Genomic DNA, 27,619 nt, shown 5'->3' on the forward strand with positions numbered 1-27,619 from the left:
CAGAATTCAGATTCAGAATTCAGATTCAGAATTCAGATTCAGAATTCAGATTCAGAATTCAGATTCAGAATTCAGGTTCAGAATTCAGATTCAGAATTCAGATTCAGAATTCAGATTCAGAATTCAGATTCAGAATTCAGATTCAGATTTCAGATTCAGATTTCAGATTCAGATTTCAGATTCAGATTTCAGATACAGATTTCAGATTCAAATTTCAGATTCAGATTTCAGATTCAGATTTCAAATTTTAGATTTCAGATTCAGATTCAGAATTCAGATTTCAGATTAAGATTTCAGATACAGATTTCAGATTTCAGATTCAGATTTCAGAATTCAGATTCAGAATTCAGATTCAGAAAAAAAATGCGCTTTTCAGATTCAGATTAAACATCCAAGATTCAGATTTCAGATTCAGATTTTAGATTCAGATTTCGGATTCAGATTTCGGATTTCAGATTCAGATTTCAGATGCAGATTTCAGATTCAGATGTCAGATTCAGATTTCAGATACAGATTTCAGATTCAGATTTCAGATTCAGATTTCAGATTCAGATTTCAGATTCAGATTTCAGATTTAGATTTCAGATTCAGATTTCAAATTCAGATTTCAGATTCAGATTTCAGATTCAGATTTCAGATTCAGATTTCAGATTCAGATTTCAGATTCAGATTTCAGATTCAGATTTCAGATTCAGATTTCAGATTCAGATTTCAGATTCAGATTTCAGATTCAGATTTCAGATTCAGATTTCAGATTCAGATTTCAGATTCAGATTTCAGATTCAGATTTCAGATTCAGATTTCAGATTCAGATTTCAGATTCAGATTTCAGATTCAGATTTCAGATTCAGATTTCAGATTCAGATTTCAGATTCAGATTTCAGATTCAGAATTCAGATTCAGATTTCAGATTCAGACTTCAGATTCAGATTTCAGATTCAGATTTCAGATTCAGATTTCAGATCCAGATTTCAGATTCAGATTTCGGGTTCAGATTTCAGATTCAGATTTCAGATTCCGATTTCAGATTCAGACTTCAGATTCAGATTTCAGATTCAGATTTCAGATTCAGATTTCAGATTCAGATTTCAGATTCAAATTTCAGATTCAGATTTCAGATTTAGATTTCAGATTCAGATTTCAGATTCAGATTTCAGATTCAGATTTCAGATTCAGATTTCAGATTCAGAATTCAGATTCAGATTTCAGATTCAGATTTCAGATTCAGATTTCAGATTCAGATTTCAGATTCAGATTTCAGATTCAGATTTCAGATTCAGAATTCAGATTCAGAATTCAGATTCAGAATTCAGATTCAGAATTCAGATTCAGAATTCAGATTTCAGATTTCAGATTTCAGATTCAGATTTAGATTTCAGATTCAGATTTCAGATTCAGATTTCAGATTCAGATTTCAGATTCAGATTCAGATTTCAGATTCAGATTTCAGATTCAGATTTCAGATTCAGATTTCAGATTCAGATTTCAGATTCAGATTTCAGATTCAGATTTCAGATTCAGATTTCAGATTCAGATTTCAGATTCAAATTTCAGATTTCAGATTTAGATTTCAGATTCAGATTTCAGATTCAGATTTCAGATTCAGATTTCAGATTCAGATTTCAGATTCAGATTTCAGATTTCAGATTTCAGATTTCAGATTTCAGATTTCAGATTCAGATTTCAGATTCAGATTTCAGATTCAGATTTCAGATTCAGATTTCAGATTCAGATTTCAGATTCAGATTTCAAGTTCAGATTTCAGATTCAGATTTCAGATTCAGATTTCAGATTCAGATTTCAAATTCAGATTTCAGATTCAGATATTAGATTCAGATTCAGATTTCAGATTCAGATTTCAGATTCAGATTTCAGATTCAGATTTCAGATTTCAGATTTCAGATTTCAGATTCAGATTCAGATTTCAGATTCAGATTCCAGATTCAGATTTCAGATTCAGATTCAGATTTCAGATTCAGATTTCAGATTCAGATTTCAGATTCAGATTTCAGATTCAGATTCAGATTCCAGATTCAGATTTCAGATTCAGATTTCAGATTCAGATTTCAGATTCAGATTTCAGATTTCAGATTCAGATTCAGATTTCAGATTCAGATTCAGATTTCAGATTCAGATTTCAGATTCAGATTTCAGATTTCAGATTCAGATTTCAGATTCAGATTTCAGATTCAGATTTCAGATTTAGATTTCAGATTCAGATTTCAGATTCAGATTTCAGATTCAGATTTCAGATTCAGATTTCAGATTCAGATTTCAGATTCAGATTTCAGATTCAGATTTCAGATTCAGATTTCAGATTCAGATTTCAGATTCAGATTTCAGATTCAGATTTCAGATTCAGAATTCAGATTCAGATTTCAGATTCAGATTTCAGATTCAGATTTCAAGTTCAGATTTCAGATTCAGATTTCAGATTCAGATTTCGGATTCAGATTTCAGATTCAGATTTCAAATTCAGATTTCAGATTCAGATATCAGATTCAGATTCAGATTTCAGATTCAGATTTCAGATTTCAGATTCAGATTCAGATTTCAGATTCAGATTTCAAATTCAGATTTCAGATTCAGATATCAGATTCAGATTCAGATTTCAGATTCAGATTTCAGATTCAGATTTCAGATTTCAGATTCAGATTCAGATTCAGATTTCAGATTCAGATTCCAGATTCAGATTTCAGATTCAGATTCAGATTTCAGATTCAGATTTCAGATTCAGATTTCAGATTCAGATTTCAGATTCAGATTTAAGATTCAGATTTCAGATTCAGATTTCAGATTCAGATTTCAGATTCAGATTTCAGATTCAGATTTCAGATTCAGATTTCAGATTCAGATTTCAGATTCAGATTTCAGATTCAGATTTCAGATTCAGATTTCAGATTCAAATTTCAGATTTCAGATTTAGATTTCAGATTCAGATTTCAGATTCAGATTTCAGATTCAGATTTCAGATTCAGATTTCAGATTTCAGATTTCAGATTCAGATTTCAGATTCAGATTTCAGATTCAGATTTCAGATTCAGATTTCAGATTCAGATTTCAGATTCAGATTTCAGATTCAGAATTCAGATTCAGATTTCAGATTCAGATTTCAGATTCAGATTTCAGATTCAGATTTCAGATTCAGATTTCAGATTCAGATTTCAAGTTCAGATTTCAGATTCAGATTTCAGATTCAGATTTCGGATTCAGATTTCAGATTCAGATTTCAAATTCAGATTTCAGATTCAGATATCAGATTCAGATTCAGATTTCAGATTCAGATTTCAGATTTCAGATTTCAGATTTCAGATTCAGATTCAGATTTCAGATTCAGATTTCAGATTCAGATTTCAGATTCAGATTTCAGATTCAGATTTCAGATTCAGATTTCAGATTCAGATTTCAGATTCAGATTTCAGATTCAGATTTCAGATTCAGATTTCAGATTCAGATTTCAGATTCAGATTTCAGATTCAGATTTCAGATTCAGATTTCAGATTCAGAATTCAGATTCAGATTTCAGATTCAGATTTCAGATTCAGATTTCAAGTTCAGATTTCAGATTCAGATTTCAGATTCAGATTTCAGATTCAGATTTCGGATTCAGATTTCAGATTCAGATTTCAAATTCAGATTTCAGATTCAGATATCAGATTCAGATTCAGATTTCAGATTCAGATTTCAGATTCCAGATTCAGATTCAGATTTCAGATTCAGATTTCAAATTCAGATTTCAGATTCAGATATCAGATCCAGATTCAGATTTCAGATTCAGATTTCAGATTCAGATTTCAGATTTCAGATTCAGATTTCAGATTTCAGATTCAGATTCAGATTTCAGATTCAGATTCCAGATTCAGATTTCAGATTCAGATTTCAGATTCAGATTTCAGATTCAGATTTCAGATTCAGATTTAAGATTCAGATTTCAGATTCAGATTTCAGATTCAGATTTCAGATTCAGATTTCAGATTCAGATTTCAGATTCAGATTTCAGATTCAAATTTCAGATTTCAGATTTAGATTTCAGATTCAGATTTCAGATTCAGATTTCAGATTCAGATTTCAGATTCAGATTCAGATTTCAGATTCAGATTTCAGATTTCAGATTTCAGATTCAGATTTCAGATTCAGATTTCAGATTCAGATTCAGATTTCAGATTCAGATTTCAGATTCAGATTTCAGATTCAGATTTCAGATTCAGATTTCAGATTCAGATTTCAGATTGAGATTTCAGATTGAGATTGCAGATTCAGATTTCAGATTCAGATTTCAGATTCAGATTTCAGATTCAGATTTAAGATTTCAGATTCAGATTTCAGATTCAGATTTCAGATTCAGATTTCAGATTCAGATTTCAGATTCAGATTTCAGATTCAGATTTCAGATTCAGATTTCAGATTCAGATTTCAGATTCAGATTTCAGATTCAGATTTCAGATTCAGATTTCAGATTCAGATTTCAGATTCAGATTTCAGATTCAGATTTCAGATTCAGATTTCAGATTCAGATTTCAGATTCAGATTTCAGATTCAGATTTCAGATTCAGATTTCAGATTCAGATTTCAGATTCAGATTTCAGATTCAGATTTCAGATTCAGATTTCAGATTCAGATTTCAGATTCAGATTTAAGATTCAGATTTCAGATTTCAGATTCAGATTTCAGATTCAGATTTCAGATTCAGATTTCAGATTCAAATTTCAGATTCAAATTTCAGATTCAGATTTCAGAATCAGATTTCAGATTCAGATTCCAGATTCCAGATTCAGATTTCAGATTCAGATTCAGATTTCAGATTCAGATTTCAGATTCAGATTTCAGATTCAGAATTCAGATTCAGATTTCAAATTCAGATTTCAAACTCAGATTTCAGATTCAGAATTCAGAATCAGATTCAGATTTCAGATTTTAGATTCAGATTTCAGATTCAGATTCCAGATTCAGATTTCAGATTCAGGTTTCAGATTTAGATTTCAGTTTTCAAATTAGAATTGAAGATTGATATAGTTACTTGATATTTTTTCGGTAATTTACCACTTTGTGGAATCTTTCCCTAATGATAATTTCTAGGTTTAAGCTTATTATACTCACTCCTATCAACGGGGACCTTCTTCTTCCAGCAGAACTGAGGAATGTTCCGGCTCCGTCGAATTCTGATGGTGACTCCATGGACAAAATCACGCGCCTGTTGCATTCTCCAACGCCCGAAAACATAAATAAATCACAATCGATTTGACAGACCACTGACACCAGACAACTGGGAACACTTCTATCCTTGATACGCCACTGGCTTCTTGTTTTGGATGCTTCTTCCTTCGAGGAGCAATGGGAACCAATTTTTTCAAAGGGGAGAACACAAAATTTGGGACACTTTTACACAAACTTAGCCGAGTGAATGATTTCATTTGATTTTCCATCGATCAACATCGGCAGCACTGTTTCGATGGAACCAAGTTGCTTTCGGTGGTTCAGCATCTTCCCGTTTGCTTGTTTGTCACTTTAGTTTGGGAAATATTTTCAATTTTTATCACTTCAGCTGGAAATTGAGAAACATTCGAAATGGTATCGTTATCATCTGTTTAAATATTGACCCGGTAATTTTGAAGGTTTGCATATGAACCCGCACGATTTCAGTACGATGAGTAAAAGACTATTAAAAAAAAAAACAATTTCAAACAATTGATCGCTGTCACGTGTGACTCATAGCTGTCACTCTACTACTTTCAGGTGGATATGCACTGTATCAGCACTGTTTACATTCTGCTTATTGATTGTAAACATTCGATAAAAAGACCCACTTACAGTCATATGAGCGGCCCTATCAGTTTGTGAAGATACAGACAATTTACTGAATCAATTATGGTTTGTCTCCATTTGTATGAACAAGTGGGCTTCACTTCAGAAAATCGAGTAGGATACTCACAATTTCTGTCGCCAGGGTAGAAAATTTTATAACCATTTTTGGTGAACTTTTTTTATTTATAATTTCTCTATTTGAAACGGCTCATACCTTGAGGCTTTGAGAAGTCAAACTTGTTTTGTTTGTTTACAATTGTTCGCTTCACTCTACCTAGTAAACTTTTTTTTAAAATTTTCTACTCTAAGCCAGGTAATGCTTCCAAGTTTGCCGGGATGATGTTGATGATGACAGTCATTTGGAGATAGATAAACTGTCTCGTGGCAGCTGCTGATCGACGGACGTATCCCCAACCAGATGTTTGCTACTGACATATTACGAAACATCCTATGGCGGCTACACGTTCTCTGGCAAGGTTACACGGTTGGTTTTTTTTCACTCCAATCAACCTACTCCCCCACATCTTCGTCGACTTCCGCTGAGGCACAACTGCCACAATGCATGGGCGGGGGTGTAACGTCTAATTGTTATGGTCGTTGCCGGTCTTTCTCTGTTTATCGTTTCCAGCTAGCTGATGTTTTTCCTCTATTTTTAGAATGATGCACGGTGTTTGTTTTACATTGTACTTTTTTCACCTAAATATTTTGCACCAGGTTTTGCTATTTCATAGGTTTTCGTTGGAAAATATTTGTTTTCAGAAAATGGTACTAACGTAGGCAAGTAAGATTTAGTCAATGCGTCGATTGAGATCAATCGTCTATTTTGAAAACAAGACAAAATGTTACCGATGCGATACTTTAACTTGGTAGAAGCGGATCCACGAGAGACATGTAGCACTTTATTGGTGTGTTGATAAAGTGGAGTGCTTCCAGTATCTTGGTAGCCAGATTACGCCTGATGGTGGTACCAAGAAGGACATCGAAACCCGGATCAGAAAAGCCCGATTTGCAAAACGTCAAATCCGTATTGTTGTACGGGTGCGAAACTTGGTGCACATATACGGTGACGACGCGAAAATTGCAAGATTTGTGAATCGCTGCCTGCGGAACATCATCCGCGCTTGGTGGCCTGGCAACTGGATCTCAAACGTTGAACTTCATCGCCGGTGTCATCGAAAGGCGCTAGAAATCGAGATTCGGGAACGTAAGTGGAGATGGATTGGGCACACGCTGCGAAGAGATGGAAACGAGATTTGAGGAGAGGCGCTTGACTGGAATCCTGATGGGCATCGAAGAAGAGGCAGGCCCAGAAGCTCCAGATCGCCAGCAGTGGAGATCTTTTATTTCAGCTCTATGCGTCGGTCAATCGACGCCGGACCCTTAGGTAGGTAGGTAAGGGTCAGTTGTGCTAGTGATTGTTATCGTTGATGTCTCTCGTACACTCTTTGATGGCTTTCATATAAGAGACGTACTCCGGCTTCCAAAGATACCTCATCGAGTTTCCCTTTATCGGCAATAGGCACGCTCGCAATCTTTGTATACGATTTCTCGTGTATTAAACAGAGAAAGCAATAGCCACTCCGATTAGTGAAAAGAGCAAGCTTTATTCTTTTTAGCAGGCCCAATCCTAATCTAGTTGGGATACCATCAAGACAGCCATCAACAGTGCTGCGGAGAACGTCATCGGTTATGTGGAGCGATCTCGACTGGTTCGACGAGGAGTGTAGGAGGGTGATGGACGAAGAGAATGCCACGCGGGCGGCAGTAGTGCAAAGAGGCACCCGTCGAAATGTGGAAAATCACCGACAGCGGAAGAGGCAGCGAGTCCGACTTTTCCAGGAGAAAAAGCGCCGCCTGGAGGAGGAGGAGCTCGAGGAGCTGGAGCAGCTGCATCGTTCCCAAGAAACCCGAAAGTTCTATCAGAAACTCAACGCATCCCGCAAAGGCTTCGTGCCGCAAGCCGAAATGTGCCGGGATAAGGACGGGGGTATCCTGACGGACAATCGCGAGGTGATCAAAAGGTGGAAGCAGCACTTCGATGAACACCTGAACGGCGCACATGCAGGAGATCAAGACGGTGGGGGAAGGTACATCGCCGGCGTAGCCAACGACGAAGAGGAGCCACTCCCAACGATGAGTGAAGTTAAGGAAGCCATTCGCCAGCTGAATAGAAACAAGTCGGCTGGGAAGGATGGCATCGCACCTGAACTCATCAAAATGGGCCCGGGCAAGTTGGCCGATTGCCTACACCGATTGATAGTCCGGATCTGGGACATAGAACAGCTACCGGAGGAGTGGAAAGAGGGGGTAATATGCCCCATCTACAAGAAGGGCGACAAATTGGACTGTGAGAACTACCGAGCGATCACTGTCCTCAATGCCGCCTACAAAGTGTTGTCCCGAATTCTACTCCGCCGCCTAACGCCACAAGCAAACAGATTCGTGGGAAGTCATCAGGTCGGCTTTATGGAGGGACGGTCTACGACGGACCAGATATTCACATTACGGCAAATCCTCCAAAAATGCCGCGAACACCAAGTCCCTACGCACCATCTATTCATCGACTTCAAAGCCGCATACGACACAATCGACCGTAACGAGCTAAGGAATAATGGACGAGAACGGCTTTTCCGGGAAGCTGATCAGACTGATCAAGGCGACGATGGATGGAACGCAGTGCTGTGTGCGGATTTCGGGTGAATTGTCGAGTTCATTCGAATCGCGCAGGGGGCTTCGACAAGATGATGGTCTATCCTGCATGATGTTCAACGTGGCGCCGGAAGGTGTTATTCGACGAGCGGTGGGCGAAATGCGGGTTACGATTTTCAACAGATCCAGTCAACTTATCTGCTTTGTCGATGACATTGATATAGTCGGCAGATCATCTGCGGCGGTGGAGGAGATCTACCGCAAACTGAAACGCGAAGCAGGAAGAATTGGGTTGATGATTAATACGTCCAAGACGAAGTACATGCTGGCCTGCGATCTGAGACCGACCGAACCCGCTTGTCCAGTAATAACAAGGTCACGATCGACGGCGACAAGCTGGAGATAGTCGAAGACTTTGTCTATCTCGACTCACTGGTGACCGCAGACAATGACACCAGCCGTGAGATCCGGAGGCGAATTATCAGCGGAAGTCGTGCCTACTATGGACTCCACAAGCAACTGCGGTCGAGAAGACTTAGCCCTCGCACGAAGTGTAACCTGTATATGACGCTCATTAGACCGGTTGTTCTCTACGGGCACGAGACATGGATATTGCTCGAGGAGGACCTGCGTACACTCGGAGTATTCGAGCGACGAGTGTTAAGAACCATCTTTGGCGGCGTACAGGAGAACGGAGTCTGGAGGCGAAGGATGAACCACGAGCTCGCGCGACTCTACGGCGAACCCAGTATCCAGAAGGTGGTGAAAGCTGGCCGGATACGCTGGGCGGGACATGTTGCGAGAATGCCGGACGACTGTCCTGCAAAATAGGTGTTCGCTACGAATCCGGTAGGAACAAGACGAGCGGGGGCGCAACGAGCGAGTTGGTTAGACCAAGTGGAGCGTGATCTGGCGAACGTGGGGTGCCCGAGAAATTGGAGAACGGTTGCTATGAACCGAGTGAATTTTAGGAATTATGTTCGTCAAGTTATGTCGTGAGACGGAATACTATGTAAATAAAAATAAAGTGTGGTCTAATAGAATGCAAACTGCAATCAACTACGCACTATTTTGGTGCAGGGAAGAGGAATTGAACATAAACCCTTTCAAAACTACTATGATAGCCTTCACTATGAGACGAAAAATTACACTAAAACCTCTAACATTAGATGGGGAAGCGTTAAACCTCGAATCACAAGTGAAATATTTAGGCATAGTACTAGACTCAAGACTATCATTGAACCCACAGATAGAGCATGTAATCGCTAAGGCTACAACAGCCCTATGGGTCTCCCTTAAAGGAGTAGGGAAAAAATGAAGACTACAGCCGACAATAATCAACTGGATATTTACAGCTATTATTAGACCCAAAATGTGGGGAAAATTCGTTTAAACGCATGCTATTTTTGTTAGATTACGCTTCATGAGGCGATCTAAAACATGTCAACAAAACTGTATACTATTAGTCATTGGGTGTGCATTAGACTGCCTCAAATTTGTATGGGAAATTTAAAACCTGTGAAATGTCATACGCTGCAGGCTCAAATTGATCCTGGGCCTACTACAAGATCTCATGCCAAATTTGGGCCAGATCGGACCACGGGAAGGGGTCGCTCAACGAGCCTGAAGTTTGTATGGGATTTTGAGACATTTTGTTCGAGGGGAGCATGAAAAACCAGTTTTTCGTCAATAACTTTTGTTTCCTTCGACCGATTTCTTTCAAAAACGGGTTTTCTTAAAGCCTAAATTATGACAAATATTTCATCCGAAGTTTTCATTTCAATTATAGTTAAGATAAAAAAGTTATTAAGCTTCAAAAATTGGCTAACTTTTTTAAGGGTGATATTCATCACTGTTGTAATGAGGCGACTAAATGTCCGACCAGAACACTCAATGTGAAATACATGCCGTTTTGTCAAGTAATGATCGATTTGAACCATTGATGTTGCGCTCGATTGCAATTTTTGATGTTTTTCTAATATTTGAATTTGGATGATATTCACTTGATAGTTCGGAAAGAAGTAAGGGCGGAAAAATGTTTGACAATTAAAAGAGAAATTGCATAACAACAGGGGCTTAGAAACATGACTGGACGATTTGTGATGCCAATAAAAAGATTCACCCTCATTCTCTATCAAAAGAAAGCTACAGCTTACATAATAAAAACGTGAGAAAAATGTAAAAGGACCTCTTTTCGAAAAATTATCATTTTATTGGCATCATAAAGCCTTGGTCCATGTGTTTTCAGATCTAAAAAAAATTGTTGGCGATTGAGTCGCCCAAAGGTGGAAATATGTACAATAGACTGCCTCAAATTTATATGGGAAATTCAAATCCTGTAAAATGTTATGCGCTGCAGGCTAAAATTGATTCTAGTCCTATTACAAGATCTCATGCCAAATTTGGGACAGATCGGATCACGGGAAGGGGTTGCTCAACGAGCTTGAAGTTTGTGTGATATTTCGAGACATTTTGCTCGGAAGATACATGAAAAACCTGTTTTCATCAATAACTTTGGTTCTCGTTGGCCGATTTCTTTCAAAAACGGTTTTTCTTAAAGGATGGTATTCATCACTGTCAATGAGTCGGGGCGGTCGCCTCATTAACAGTAATGAATACCACCGTAAAAAAGTTAGCCCATTTTTGAAGCCTAATAACTTTTTTATCTTAACTCCTATCGAAATGCAGTCCTCGAATGAAATATTTATCATAACTTAGGCTTTTAGAAAAATTGTTTTTGAAAGAAATCGGCCGACGAAACCAAAGTTATTGATGAAAAACTAGTTTTTTTTTATTGGCATCACAAATCGTCCAGTCATGTTCCTAAGCCCCTGTGGTTATGCAATTTTTCTTTTAAATTGTCAAGCATTTTTCCGCCCTTACTTTTTTTCCGAACTATCAAGTGAATATCATCCAAATTCAAATATTAGAAAAACATCAAAAATTGCAATCGAGCGCAACATCAATGGTTCAAATCGATCATTATTTGACGAAACGGCATGTATTTCACATTGAGTGTTCTGGTCGGACATTTAGTCGCCTCATTAAAACAGTGATGAATATCACCCTTAAAAAAGTTAGCCAATTTTTGAAGCTTAATAACTTTTTTATCTTAACTATAATTGAAATGAAATCTTGGGATGAAATATTTGTCATAATTTAGGCTTTAAGAAACCCCGTTTTTGAAAGAAATCGGTCGAAGGAGACAAAAGTTATTGACGAAAAACTGGCTTTTCATGTTCCTCTCGAACAAAATGTCTCAAAATCCCATACAAACTTCAGGCTCGTTGAGCGACCCCTTCCCGTGGTCCGATCTGGCCCAAATTTGGCATGAGATCTTGTACTAGGCCCAGGATCAATTTTAGCCTGCAGCGTATAAGTTTTTCAAAAGTCGGGTCATTTGGGGCAGTCTAGTGTGCATCTTAAAACTGTAATGACTTAATTTGAAAATTGTGTGTATTTTGAATACGATACAAAATTCGATTTTGGGATGGAAAATTCGTTTAAACGCACACCATGAAAAGTAAGAATTTCGCTTACCTGCGATATCAAAACTTTTGCGTTCTGGTCTTGGTCTTGGTCTTTTGGTCTTGTAGTAGTGTAAGTGCGCTTTGTTCTGCTTTCTGCTTAGTCGATTCAGGCATTTTGACGGTGTGATTTTTAAAATGGCGAAAGGTAGATACTTGAGTGAATCGGAGCAAAAAGTTGCTCTTGAACTGAAGAAAACCGGTATGAGCAATCGTGAAATAGCAAGGAGAATAAACAGATTCGAAACAGTGATTCGAAATTTGCTGAAGAAAGGTGAAAAATACGGTGTAAAGAAGAAAACCAAGGGAAATACCAAAATCAGCAATCGTGAACGAAACCGAATTCTGGAGCTGGCTCGAACTGGAAGGTACAATGCAACCGAAATTAAGAAGGAACTTGGACTCCCAATTACCAACAAGCGAATGGCGCAGATACTGCGAGGTTCTGGACACTTGAAGTATACCAAAAAGGCCAAGAAACCGAATTTGACTCAAGCTCATATTCAGGCGAGATTGGATTTCGCCAAAAAGTACATGACTTGGAGAAATGAATGGAATAATGTGGTGTTTTCGGATGAAAAGAAATTCAATCTAGACGGGCCTGATTGTTGTTCATACTACTGGCATGATTTGAGAAAGAAACCCGAGGTTAAGCTTACTCGAAATTTGGAGGCGGGACGCTTATGGTTTGGGGTGCTTTTTCACGTTACGGAAAAACCCCTATTGCTACCATTTCTACCAGGATGAATTCAGAAAGGTACGTGGAACTCCTGGAAGACGTTCTGGTTCCATTTGCTGAGGATTTTATGCCAGAAGACTTCATTTTTCAACAGGATAACGCAGCCATCCATGTCAGCAAGACAAGTATGCGATGGTTTTTGGAGCGAGACATTACGGTTTTGGATTGGCCTGCTCGCAGTCCAGACCTAAACCCGATAGAAAACTTTTGGGGCATCCTAGCTCGGCTTGTGTACAAAGGTGGAAAGCAGTACGGAATTAGAGGCTGCTGTGAGAGAATGCTGGCTATCAATTCCTGAAAAAACGCTTGAAAATCTCGTCAATTCAATGCAGAACAGAATTTTTGAAACTATTCGCCAGAACGGAAGGTAAACCAAATATTAACCACTTTTTACTGTTAAAATGTTTGAGTAATTTTTGATTAAATAAATAAAAGCTAAAGTGCGTTTAAACGAATTTTCCTCATAAAAATCTATTTTTGTCTCTATTTTTGTCACATAAGAACTGAAATTTGAAAACAATACAGTTATTGACTATTCTTTAGAGTACTCAACATTTGGTACTGATTTGGTTCAATTATTGTAGGCTGGTTAACCCGAATGTGTTGCGTGGCAAAATATGCCCCCGAAGTTTATTGGCAATATCGTTAGTAATATAAGTGAAACTCTTTGAGATTCTTGGAAACTCAGTGTAAGCGGCGCTTCTTGACCTTAGATAGAGAGGGCGTCCCTAAAGTGGAATGGCTAACTAACGTATGGCCGGCTGCGTTCCCCAAAGAATGCTGAAATTACTCTCGCGTTATTTTTGCATTGTCTATGCGGACGGTTTTAGGAAAACCTCCTAAGGGAAGCGGTTGGGGAAGTTTTCCTGAAAACAAGGAAGGCTTTGATAGGCTCTCTAATCCATGAACCTTGCTAGAAGCCAGTCGTAGAAAAAGCGTGGGATATATTCGAAAAATTGTCGGTTGAAAGTCGGTCGTGGCAATTGAATTTGATTGTCGTGTGTTGAGCGCGAAAAGATTGAGAAAATAGATCGCGGTAGTGTGGAAAGCAATAAGTGGAATCCACCCGCAGGAAACCAACTGGTCGTGGACCCAGTGGAGGCTACTACGACGACCTATGTGTAGACCCCCGGAGGACGTAACTTGGCAATACGTTGGTAAGTCATTTTACTTTTTGGACATTCTTGAAGTCTTTGGGATTGAGATGCGCTTACACGAATTTTCAAAGAGCCGATCTTGATTCCCAACGATATTGCCAATTCGCTTCTTCCCTTTTTAGAGCGCGAAAATAAAAACTGTCCCCCCCTGGGGTAAGAGTCCGGGCAAATTAACTGGTCCGCTAGCACATCCGCAATAGCGGTTGGCGCATAAGTGCTTGCGGCAAATTCGCATCTTGAAAATTTAAGGGAAATCTATCCACTAGGTAACAAATGTCAAAATATAGCTGTGCGTTTAAATGAATTTTCCTCACTGTAGAGGCAAAAAAAAGACTAGCAACGCTAGCTATAACTGGCGCAAAGCGAAGCACACCGAATGAGGCTCTAAATGCACTATTAAATATTCTGCCTCTACATCAATTCACTGAGTTAGAGGCGGAACGTAGTGCCTTGAGAGCCCCCAAGCACAAAACTCTCTATGGAGGAGATCTTACAGGACACCTCAAAATCCTTAAGAAATTTAATTAAACTCACTTATTGTGAAAAATGATAACTGGATGGAGCCCATTTTCAACCTAGACATACCATACAATGTAACTAGCTATGATAGGGACGTGTGGAAGTCAGGTGGACCTGCGGTTCCTCCCAAATCGATCCTATTCTTCACTGATGGGTCAAAAATGGATAATAGAACTGGGGCAGGGGTTTTCGGACCTAGAATCAGGATCTCAATTCCTATGGGAAACTGACCAACAGTGTTCCAGGCTGAAATTCAAGCAATTCTAGAATGCAGATTAGACTGTTTGAAAAGGGATTACAGGTACACAAGTATCTGCATAATTTCTGACAGCCAGGCTGCTCTTCGAGCACTAAGTACGTTCAGATGTTACTCCAAACTAGTTTGGGAGTGTATAGTTGCACTAAGAAACCTGGCCATAAGGAACAGAGTATCTTTATTCTGGGTACCAGGCCACCGTTACCCAGGGAACGAAGAAGCAGACCAACTAGCTAGGGAAGGATCTCACGGACTGTTGATTGGACCTGAACCTTTCTGTGGAGTATCGAGAAGTATCTTGACTATGGAGCTCAAGAACTGGGAAAGCAAAACTATTGTTTCCAACTGGAAAACAGCAGAAAGAGCAACTCAGGCAAAAAGATTCATTGAACCAAGCGCACGAAAGACATGTTGAACTTAAGTAAGCACGAGTTAAGTACTTACACAGGTCTCTTGACCGTCCAACAAAACAGTACATTGATGATTAGACGGGGATTTAAATTCTTTATACGACTGCCATTTGGATTGGTCAAGGTTCCTGAACTTTTACGGAAAGTTGTGAATCCGGCTCTGTATGGCTGCGACGAGGTATTTTGTTATCTTGTTTACGTGCTCGTTGAAGAGAAGGACCTTGGTGTAATACTGTTAATATGAAGCTTCCAGTTTCCTATTTACAGGCCTGTGATTACAAACATGTATCCATGTCGAGAGAACATGTAGCGGATATAGTGTAAAGTTTGACAGTTCAAAAGGCGATACCGCTTGACCTGTCTGAAAACATATTTGATCGCGATATCATCACAGTTGCAGCTAACCTTTCTTCTTATGTTCTACGGGATGTTATAGGAGCTTGTAGGGCTTACTTATACCGTATTTTTTTTCACCTGGAGGCAAACTAGAGGCAACCTAGGTTCGCTCTAACTGCTGTCATCGTGCTCATTTATTGCTCGAGAGGCAACCTAGGTTCGCTCGAAAAACGGACGGAGTCGCCCTGAGAAGCAAGTCAGTTTTGCGAGAAGTTTACCAATACTCTCAACGTTGTTGTCAAAACATTAAACAGCTGTTTTTGGCTGAAAGCAAAGCAGTTGAAATAATGAACGGGAAAATGATTATTTCCGCGATTTTGAACCTCTCAGCCAAGTAAAATCGTACTATCTACTGTCCAGTGCAATCCGGACACGAAAAAAGGCAATCCGGATGTGAAGAACCGAATGAAGAAATCCAGAAGGGAGAACAAAATGACAGCTGCATGTAAACATTGCGCTCGTTCTCACGCACACCTACGTATGGAATAACTCGAAACCCAAAAATCGTTTTTTTATTCTGACAGTTCCAGAGCCAAATCCGGAATCAAAAAAAAAAATACGCCATTAGTAATCCAGGGATGATGTTGGAGTGTTGAGACAGAAATTAGTTTAAAGGATGAAACTATTTCGAATGGGCTGAAAAACTATATTGTTTATGATTTAAAGATACACCTCTGAATCGGAATTTCAATTCAAGTTGTGATTTTAACTTTGCTTTCAAAAATAAGAAATGAAATTTCATTTTGATGGTTTCCATGCAATCACCATGCCGAATCTGTTCCGAAACGCTTCTGGTTGCGCTTCAGAACGAATTGACGAATTGGCGCTGATGTCATACATCCTGCCCATTTAATAAACGTTTAGCGCATATGGAACGTGAATCATTATCACTCCAAGTTGGAAAATTACTTTTTCCTCCCAGCCATACGAGGGATTGGGTTGGGACAACAACTCGTGGTGGTGATATCACTCCGCGGTTCCATAAACCGCAAACGATATTGACAAACGCTGGGCCCGCATATAGTAAACCACAATTCTCGCACCCAAGTCCGGAACATTTGACGGTTCTGACGCGGCCATTTTTTATTGCGCCTAGAGCAGCGGCACAATTTCGGTTGACAGCTCGAAGCGAAATTTTATGATGGCCGTACGCCGTGTTTAGCAAACAATTGCTTGGCAAAGCAAAAAAAAGAGAGTGAGCCGTTTACGAATTACACGAGCCAACAAGGATAATAATTCTTCAAGGTTGTGAATTTCCTCGGGGCGCAATTGAAAGCGAGGATATAATTCCGATCGATTGATGATGGGTTACGCTAACTAATGACCACGTGTCATCGTCAATCGAAGGTTATAACGGCCTGATATGATGTGGATTTGCTTGTTTTGGAAAATTGTATTATACAGAGAGGTAATCGAATGTTTATTCTGAACATCAGTAAAGTACACCACACTAGCACGTACCAAAACAAAAAAAATTCTCTAAATCCCTTATATCCCAAATTACAAAATCATATTTACCACGCTTCCAGTAAACAGTAAATTGGAGCTCCCAAAAAGAGTAAAAAAAAACGGTAAAAATCCAGAAATTTTTGGGATCATTTATAGTTAAAAAAAAATTATATATTATTAAAAATAACTATATCTTAATCTATCTATGTTGCAGATGAATTTCAAAAACCCTAATTTTGTCTCGCCCATCGCAAATCGTTTGATCATTTCAACAAATTTCCGTCTCCCCATTCCATCATCTACAGGTGATGTCAGCGGCTTCATCGATGAGGATGACCTTAACCGGGTACTATGTAGCTAATACTTATTCCTGATGCTGAACATTTAGCCGGTTCGTGCACCTTATACCTGATGTTGCCTTCAAATAACCCCACTCATTCTAATCCATCCGCCATTCGGAACTCGCAACACGGGGGAATCCACTCGAGGTAAAATTATTGCGTATTCATATAAGGTACAGACACATTCCATTCATGTACGAGTACTTTCCAGGTACCAGCAGACAAGAAGCGCCATTAAGCACTTCATTCTGCCGTCGGGTATTTAGAGTGTCATTATCTCCCTTAATGATTGTTGGCTGACACTTCCTTTTGAGGGATTGGCTCCATGTGTAGACAGTGTCTTTTATCAGTTTCGCTTTTCGAAAACGACAGAGTTATTGAGTCATCCACGTATCATCACGATAGTCTTCAAAAGAGTCATTCTTGAAAATCTGTTAATAAATTTAAAAATAAAGGGAATACGTTAGATTCATTCATAACTCTGTTAGCGACCCAGATTCCCCACACGAACTGAGGATGTTTCCATATTCGAAACCGACATCTGTTTTTAACAGACACTTCATGTCCAAAATGGACTTGGAAACAAATTTTCCACCTAATCGAATATGTTTTTCTCAAGCGAACGGCCACACGTTTGCCGCACAGAGTAAACAGGTATGTAGATGGATATTTTTAGGTGAAGAAGAGAAACATCATTTCGCGATCCCACCCGCCTGGCCAGCCAGAAAGACTGATGGAACTGACTATACATTGCGCACCTGTTGTCGATCGTTTTCTGGTTCTGGTTCCGTTTCATTTTCGGATTATACTGAATTTGCTGGTGCTTTTGATGCCAGACGTTTTTAGCAGAAAATGGAATTGCTACATTAGACTTAGCCGATTTGGGGTCATTATTAACTTTATCAAACCCTAGGGTCTAAAGAGCTTCGTTTTGGGTTCAAAACTCATCCATGATTTTATGCTGAATTTTTAAGTAACGTTTACATGAGTAAATTTTAACTTTTATGATTGTATGTGAAAATTAAATATTTTGTACTGAAAAATCAACATCATTTTTGTTGCTTCTGTCAGTGTCAATATGACACTATTGGAAGTTTGGCGGCTTGTAACTTTATTCGGGTGCATCCAAATAAAACACTTTCCTCTGTGACCCTCCATAAATTATGAAAAAAAAAACGCATCATTACTTTTTTATGGACGCCCCCTGAAGGCCCAGGAAAAAAAACTCCTTACTTAGAACCTTGAGTGTCAATTTCACATTCATCGCTTTAAACCGCCATATATCTCTTGTCAGGGCAGTAGGAAGAACCGACTCATGGGGTGGGGAGCGGGCGGGGGTTTTGGTGACAGATTTTTACCTTTAATTTTTTGCCCAACAACGCATGAACAAAAAAATCAAAACAAATTATGTTTGTTACTACATAGGTATATGAATATTCATTGTTAATACTCATCAATAGTTTCCGTATTAAATCGTAACTATAGAATAGTGGTCCTTAGCCTAAGGGTGAGCTGAATTTTTGTAATGAAACCTTTAAAAACAAAATATGGAATTTTCTTTCATCGATTATTAAATTTTTGATTTGTTTAAGAGTCTGGCATATCAAAGTGCATAGAATGCGGATTGTGCATAGAATAAATGGTTTTTAGGGTAGCCTTCAATTTCTTAAAAAAAACTTATTCTAAACTCAATCAAACAAGCCTAATCTTCCCAACTCTTTTGCAATTCTAAGATTCTAACTTGTGATAAAAATCAATAAAATTTCCCAAAAATTAACAGTAAGAGATAAAAAATTTTCGGGTCACAACCTCTTGATGCAAACTTGAACTAAATTTATCATTTTGATTTGAAATTTGGCTTTAAAAAATTGCAATATTTATGATGTTAAACAATAATATAGAAAAAAAAAAGAATTTGAGCAGATTTTTGGGTGAAGATCAGGTACATGTTTCTTTAAAAGCAAATATTATTCATAAAGAATCAATTCTATAAAGGAAATCTTGTGGATGATTTTTTTTTAAATTTAATTTGATATTTTGCATCGGACAAAATTAAAACATCATCTCAAATTCTACATCGAATGGTGGGTACAAACTAATTCTAAATAAAATTTTTGAAATCTGGTAATTGAATTGACAAGCAATTTTTTTAAGTTTATGTTCTATTCGATGAATTCCTAAACAATTCAATATTGATTGAAAAACTCATTCACAAGCTATATCTTTTTGTAAATTATCAATCTGAATTCTGGTCCTGAATTCTGAACCTGAATTCGAAAATTGAACTTCGAATCTGTTTCCGAATTTCTATACGATTTCTGAAATGTATAAAAAATACTTTTTCCGAATCTTAATTAAAGATCAGAATTTTTTAAGCCATGTTTAGAGCCCTCATTCATGAAACTAATATTTAAATTCTGCAGTGATAGATAATCTTAATTAATTAGGCCGGAACAAATTTCAAATCCTTCTTTTGTCACTCGGAGTTGGACATCGCGAGGGGGGGGACAATAAAAAACAATGCGAAAAACAAATAAATTGGAATAAATTGCACGGAAGCTTGTATGCAACAAAATTTCATATTATATTGTTGCACAAAACCTATAAATCAAGTAATTTTTTATCGAACATTTCAATGAAATCAAGAAAACAAAAGGTGAAATAACTCCCATCTTCTTAAATTTAATTTTTAAGTCTTGTAAACTTTCAGATTTCGGAATTTTTAACAGGAATTTACATAAATTACTTCAAACTTTATTTATTTCCCCCTTCGAGTTTTTAAAAATTTCGAAGGGAGGGTGACAAAAGAAGAAATTGATATTTGTTCCAGCCTTATTTCAATTATTTATTTTCATTCTATTTTGTGAATCTGAATTAAAATGGGAATTTCAAATGTTGAATCTGAGTTTTCTATTTTGGATCGTCACTTAGAAGCTTTGAATGTTTAAATTTTGTGTTAGAATAAAGTTTAAAAACTTCGAATTTGAATATAAACAAAATTATCCCTTTTTTTCATACTCGGAAAAACTATTATCAAAATATTGGAAATGCGAACGATTTTCGAAAACATGATTAAAATTTGATATAAATTGCAAAACCGAATTGGAACCAGGCTTTCAAAGCAGCTTTTAATTCCTAATTTCTTATGATTATTCGAACTGAAACACAAGAATTCTAAACTTGATACAGAACCAGAAATACGAAAATATGTAGAAATACAATTTTGGTTATGGGAATATGGAACCAGAACCTTAAAAATGGGTTTGATATAAAATTTAATATTCAGACCTGAATTCAATGATAAGGTTGCCAGATTGCCCGATTAACTGAATTCGCCCGGATATTAAAAAAATAATGAAAAATGTCGGTACAACCCGGTTGCACGGATTTCATTTGAAAAGCCCGGATTATGCCCAGGTTTTTTCTCATCCTCATTCTTAAATAAAACTTTAAAAAACAAATTGTGAACAAGTTTCAAAAAATATAATTATGAAAGATTTTATAATGTTTTTTTATTATTGATTTTTATGAGTAATTCCTAGGTTTTGACTAAAATTGTCCGGATTTTGGTCGACAATTTTGAAATCAAATACCCGGATTTTGCCAGGTTTTTCAATAAAACAGCCCAGATTTTTCCGGGCCAGATAAGTGCTGAAAAAATTCTGGCAACTTTATTCTATGAAGAAGTGAGAAAATGTTGAAAAACTGTAGCAGAATTTTGAACTTGTGATGAGTTTTTCAGGATTTGGCATTAATTTTTAGTCTAGATTGTTGAAATACAAACCTGAATTCAAAATTTGAATTTTTAATCTGTTTCTGAATTTCAATACAGTTTCTTTACGATAAATTCCAGATCAGAATTCTAAACATGAGGCAGTATGTGTTACAGAGCCCTCAACCAAAATCTTCAATTTTAATTTTGAAGTTTTAGGATTTCAATCTGAATTCACTATTTCAATTATTTATTTCAAATCTGTTTTGTGAATTTATAAACCTTTGCTCCGTTTTGCGATTTATAAACCTGATTCTGAAATGCCGATTCTTAATCACTATTTTGTAGCTTTTTTATGTTTGAATTCTTCATAAGAACTACGTTCAAGAACTTCTGATCTAAATATGAAACAAAAGCTGTGGATGATTCCTAATTTTATTTTGTTCATATTCGAAAATAATTAACTAAAAATATTGAAAACGCATAACGTATAACATGGAACAAATTTAGTATAAAATTCAAAAACTAATTCGAACCAGGATTTTTAAACACCTTTCTTATTCTAATTTTTAATTATGATTCGAACTTAATACCATGAATCCTGAACTGGATACAGAATCCGAAATATGAAGACAGAAATACAGTTTTGATTTTGATAATATGGGACCAGAACCTTCGAAACGAGTTTAATCTCATTCAAAATTTTATATTCAGAACTGAATTTCAATCAACAAGCGGGGAAAACTTAAAAAATTGTAGCAATGTTTTGAACTTGGGATTAGTTTTTAGGTTTTGGCATCAGTTCTGAGTCAGCATTTTTACTTCTGAATAACCTTACTCAATCATAAAAATTTGACGGAGAAATTAAAATTTTGAATGTAGAGTAGGATACCTTGCTTGCGTTTCTTGGATCCTCATGGGGGAATATTGTCTGAGAAACATATATGAACTAAATTTCGAACCAAAACTAAACTTTATAGACCTCAGGGTTGAGAAATTAGAAAAAGACCCCAAATCGAATCAGTCTGATGTCAAATATTGCCTAAACATATTGTTTTGTTCATGTAAGTACATATGTAGGTTCAGCTAAAATAATTCATTATGTCAAGCAATGTAATTTGAAATCTGTTACATCCTCTGCCTTCAAATAAGAAACTTCTCTTGATTACTATTATGAAGGCATTTTCTGAAGTGCTGTGAAGTGCATAACATTTCATAGAAAATGATTGAAGAATTGTTGGATGAACGGAATGTCCCCCTTTATAAATTAATTCATTTAACAACTTTGTTAAAGATTGCTTCGGATTAAAACGTCTTCAAAATTTCGTCCAAAGTCACGTACATATTTTATAGAACAGGGAGAATTATTCGTTACTGCACGGAATATGAATCCGTTGAGATTTTTTTTGTGAATGGAAATAACCTATCGACTTTCAGCTATGCAATTTATGGAAAAAACAAGATTGTGTTTTCAATAGTTTTAATTTTTTCAATGTGCTCAGAAATGTAATTTTTTAATTTCAGATTTTATAATTGCTAATGAAATTTTTGAAGTTATAATTTTTTTTTAATCTTTTACAGTACGAAATTAGGTTGCCAAATTTCATTGATAAATGCCCGGATTTTGCCCGAATTTTGTACACTTTATTTGCATGTAGAACAAAACAAAACAAACTGTGTTGTGAAAAATTGTTGCATGCTTCCGAAACGAAATTTGAGCAAGTTTTATTAAAAAAATCATGAAAGTTTTTTTGGAAGCCTAAAATACGATTTAAAATCTGTCGATGCGTTTAGATGAGAAAAAAATCAATTTTTTTTTCTTAATTTTTTTTTGGTAATTTCTGAATTTTGACCAAATTTGCTCGGATATTGCATGGATTTTTGGTCATCCATTTAGAAATGAAATCACCGGATTTTGCCAGGATATTAATATCTAAAATTGCTCGGATTTGCTTGGCCCGGATACGTGATCGTTTGTAGTAGAGAGTTAAGCAAATAGAAAACTTTTTTAGAACTCAAAATTACTCCTCAAAAAAAAAGTTGATAATTAGTTTATTTTCAACATCTTTGTAATACAAGGGTATAGTATTGGGGAAAAATTAGCCTCAGCCATAACCTCAAATTTTGATTTGCAGGCGGCCTCACCAGTGATGCTAGGTGCGTTTCTAAACTCAGTTGTTTCCTTTTTTTAAACTAATTATAATATTTCTCGTCCATTTCTTCGTCCAAAAAAGGATGAAGATATGCCATCTTTTGCTGATGAATGTTCAAGGTTGATTCAAAACATCTGAAATATATTTCCATGTACTGCTGGTAGATTAAAAAAGAGTTGTTTCTAACTTTTAAATGAAAGCAAAATCATTCACTGTTATCAACTAGTAAATTAATGAAAGCCTCGTCTATGTTGACTTCGAAAAGAATCGCCTACATGCTCTGATTATTTTAAACATATCCACATAATTCGCTAAATCGTTAGACTGTGCGAAACAGTAAGTTTTTTAGCCGCAGCCCTCGGTGTAGAGGATAGCCTTCAAATCTTCTAAGCCAGAGAGCATGAGATCGAATCCCGGTCACGGCAAACATAGTACACTATCTGTGGGTTGGTGGTTATAGCATTTGTAAGATGCTAGCCATCATATCCTCGTAAGATGTACGCTTAGAGTTAAGAAAAAGAGAATCTCTTCGAGGAAACATTGTTTCATTGAGATCCTGTATGTGTTTGTGTTCGTTAAAAAAAAAAAAAAAGTTGTAATTTCGTTCAGATAAATGATTCACATTCGAGTAGAAATCTACGGGAATGTTGCAAATTCTCAGTACAAATGAAAAGGTTTTTCAATAAAAAAGCAATTAAAAAAATATAATCATTTTTCAGATATCAATGCACTTGGCACCCCTGAACACCCAAAAAAATTAAAACATGAACATATGTGGGAATTTGTCGATATGAGTACCGAAAAATTCGTGCGCCCTTCTCAAAAATCGATTCTGTTCTCCCATGGTTTGAGGTTAGGGCTGAGGCCTCCTGCTGAGGTGGTGTTCGTGTCAATATATGGGTCATTCCATGTCAAGTGTGCACAGCGAAAGAAAAAATCTTATCGAAAATTCGCCAAACTTGGCCGAAAGACTTTCTGAGGCCTACAAAATAAATCCTCAATTTTTGAGAATGATCCGCCCAACCCTCGTTCCAGGACCCTCCCTTCTTTTTTTATGATTTTGAAAAATTCATCATTTTTAAAATACTATATCTCCAGACTGAAAAATCATACCAAAATGACAAAATATGCGTTGTGTAGATTTTATTAAAATCTATTAATTGATGTTATTCATTTTGAAATAGTGACGTTTTAAACGTCAAAACAAAGCTATAAAAATAAATTTTCGGAAGGAAAGTATATTTTTTCTTGAATTTTATGATTTCATTGTTTTTTTTTGAGAAAATTTTACGTAAGAACCAACCAAAATCCCAATATAATATTTCTTGTTTTCAAGATATGAAAGATTTAAGTTGAATTGTCTAACAATTATTTACTCGCAGCACTCAGTGGTTTCACTAGAGTGCAACAATCGTCGAAATTTTTAGTCACATCTTCCATGCTTGAACAGATTTTTTATTTTCATGATTTGTTTAATAACTAAAGAAAATTTTAAATAACATTTTGAATGAAAGGAAAACTATATTTTAGGTTTATGAAATATTTTTATTCGAAATATAACTATTTCGTTTCTTCTTTTTTTTTTTCGTTCCAACACTGCAAATTTAATCATTTTTAGATTGTCTTTTCTTTTTGCATACATTGAATATTTTAAATTCCTTGGTGCTTGAAAATGTTTTCATTCCAATTTTTCCAGCATCTAAGCGGCGTGAAACGAACGAATTCCTTTGATTGCCACAGATGCTTTAAACCAGTGGTTTTCAAACTTTTTCTACTCACCGCCCCCTTTTTCAAAATTATTAAGTTCAACGCCCCCTGGTCAAGTCTTTAGAAAATCTAATAAAAAATGGTAATCTGGATCGTTAAAAACCCATTGGCTTTTGGCTTTATGTTGTAGTAAATTGTGAGAGTTAACTCAAAATCTATTCACATTCATATGAGGCCCTCAGAGCCAAAACGGTAGGGAGAATTTTTAGTGTAAAAATGTTCGATTTTTATTTAATAATATATCATATTTAAAAAAAATATTTCGTGACTTTTAAGATTTTTAGAATTTTATTTACATACTATTTAGTTTGGAAAAAAATGCAAATTTTCGAAAAAAAAATATATGGAAAATGACCAAACATTACAACTAAAAAGCGTTTTTTCTCGAAATGAGCATTTATGCACTTATATCCTTTTGGTTCCAAGGGCTTCATATTGCTTCAAACCTCCAGTAAACACTTAATTTTATGTGGATACAGTTTCCTGGACAATCGCTGATCCCTTCATTTCATGATTTTTTTTTATTTTTCCTTAAAAATTATTTTAAAAAGTCAGAAATGATGTGTAAATTAAGAAAAAAAAAACTAAAATAAAACACGATTTTTCACTTTTTTCATGCATTAATTGTTGAAAATTTTTAACTTTATGAATCGAAGAGTTAATTTGACTGATTAGTTTGTTTTGATATAAAATCATATTCCTTAAATTTTGGTTAACAACTTTATATATCCACCATTAATTTGCATTATTGAATACAAACTAATTTCTATCAAGCCAAATAACGTAAAAAATAGTATTATTCCTTGGTATCTGAATATGAGTCCTGTTCTAAGGTCATGCAGCATTCACGAGTCTTATAGTTTAACTTAGATTCTTATGACTGAATTCCGGCAATAGCCGAATAGATGAAAAGTTTATCCATGGCAGATGGCACAATTCTATCACAGATGACACCTTTTTTTCACAAATTTTTTCGAATATTTCTCCTGTTTAGCAGATTTTTTGAGACAATCCATTTAAAAGATTATTAACAATGCCAACTAAAATTAATCTTTTTTAATATAACCCAAAATAATCTTACAAAACACGATCAACATGTAGAGCGTATACAAAATCTGAGACAATTTAAAAATATCATTTAGATACATTTTAAGAAAAAAAAATTATCGAGATACTGGAACAAAATTTGCTTGCAGCTCTGTAAAGTTATAGAAATTTTAAAGCTTAGTTATTTTAGAAATGGGAAACTTTCTTTAGCTTTTAGCTCGTTTACTAGTAACCGGACATTCGAAATTTAAACAGAATTTTACTGCCTGTAAAAAAGTACTATCAGACCTATTTTTTTCGAAATTTTAATTCACGCGTTTTTGAGATACTTACGATGCAAGAGAAAATTAAAATAAATATTTTGCACACTTTCCTTCAAAATCCATCATTTTCAAATTGATAGCTGACAAAACCGTTGAATAATCAAAGAATTACCGTGTATGAGTGGTGGAAAAGTATGAAAACACTCCCAAAAATTCCAAATTAAAACTTAACAACAAGTTTTTTGCTTATTCCAGAGCTTGTAAGCTGTATAGTTGTATAAGTTGGAAAAACTGATCAATATCATGACTGAAAAAGTGTCCGCTGACCTAAGGGAAGTACAAAGAATAAATTAAAAATTTTGCTGAGAAAAAAATGATAATTTTTTTTTTTTGTAAATTATCATTAGATTACCTTCATTTCATTTCAAACGAATGGTTTTTGAGATACACGCATTCGTAACTGTCCCATTTCTCAATGCACTAAGCTTTAGTTTTTAGACTGATGTTTAGTTCTGAAACGTTTTGCATCGAACTTACTCGTTGTTATTTCAAATCTACGTTGTTCCGTGATTTATGAATAATGACCTCACCGCCCCCCTGAGCCCTTCCAACGCCCCCCAAATTTCAAAATTAAGTTCACCGCCCCCCTGAAAGCTCTCAACGCCCCCAAGGGGGCGGTAGGGACCACTTTGAAAACCACTGCTTTAAACCTTCCTGTCAATGATATTCTGATTTCAAAGCATTTAACATAAGCAACATTTTGCGAAACAGGATACAATTTAACGAACTTGTTTGTTAGAATGGTTTTTGCAGATAGACTTTAGATTATACACTTCTGATCGCAATTTAAACAAATTCTACTCCCTTGAGGTAAAAAGTCGTGTGTTCTTGAAAAATGTATCCACTGAACAGCGTTCTTATCCAATTGAAAACGTTGCTTTTGCCATGCTCGGAAAACTGTTCCCGACTATTTAGAAGCTTAACAATAAAAGTCATCAAGACAACTCCGTCCTAATGCAGTAAAAGAAGGCAACTGGATATTTCAACCGCAATCTTCGATTTTAGAAGTTGTATTCATAAGCAGTTATGAAGCAAGTAGCAGCAAGCGAGCAGTTACGGTAAGAATTCGTTCACAATGGTCAGTGAATCAGTTAAAAAAATTGTTACTCGGTGTCAACAGAAAAAATCCGCTGTGTTTACTTTGCATTAATAAAGGCTATATAGAATGAACAAATGCTGTGCGTTAATAGTCAGTATTGTTAGATCAGTATCGCCATAATTCATGCAAGTTTAGTAGGTAATCAACATACGAGCAGATTCTCGACATTTACACATTTTCTGTGAATAAGTTTAACAGTTTTATGAATGAATGAACCAAATCCTCACATCAATTCATCCGCAGCATTCGCTAAAGAAGCTCTTGCTTAAGGGG

The 27,619-nt window shown here is 36.2% G+C and overlaps 1 protein-coding gene across 14 annotated transcripts in view; it reads right to left on the reverse strand.

Moving 5' to 3' along the window:
- Positions 1-27,619, reverse strand: part of LOC129749354 (probable phospholipid-transporting ATPase IA) — a 267,863-nt gene that overhangs the window by 152,033 nt on the left and 88,211 nt on the right. For 4 of the 14 annotated variants that reach the window (XM_055744313.1, XM_055744311.1, XM_055744312.1 and 1 more), the window contains exon 2: positions 5,098-5,542. The exons of the other annotated variants lie outside the window; for them this stretch is intronic. In XM_055744313.1, the coding sequence (XP_055600288.1) occupies positions 5,098-5,200 (103 nt within the window). In that variant the 5' untranslated portion in view covers positions 5,201-5,542. The remainder of the gene's footprint in view (positions 1-5,097; positions 5,543-27,619) is intronic. 14 annotated transcript variants of the gene reach the window in all.

The sequence above is a fragment of the Uranotaenia lowii genome, chromosome 2, assembly GCF_029784155.1.
Source record: "Uranotaenia lowii strain MFRU-FL chromosome 2, ASM2978415v1, whole genome shotgun sequence".
In the NCBI taxonomy this organism is placed as follows: Eukaryota; Metazoa; Arthropoda; class Insecta; order Diptera; family Culicidae; genus Uranotaenia; species Uranotaenia lowii.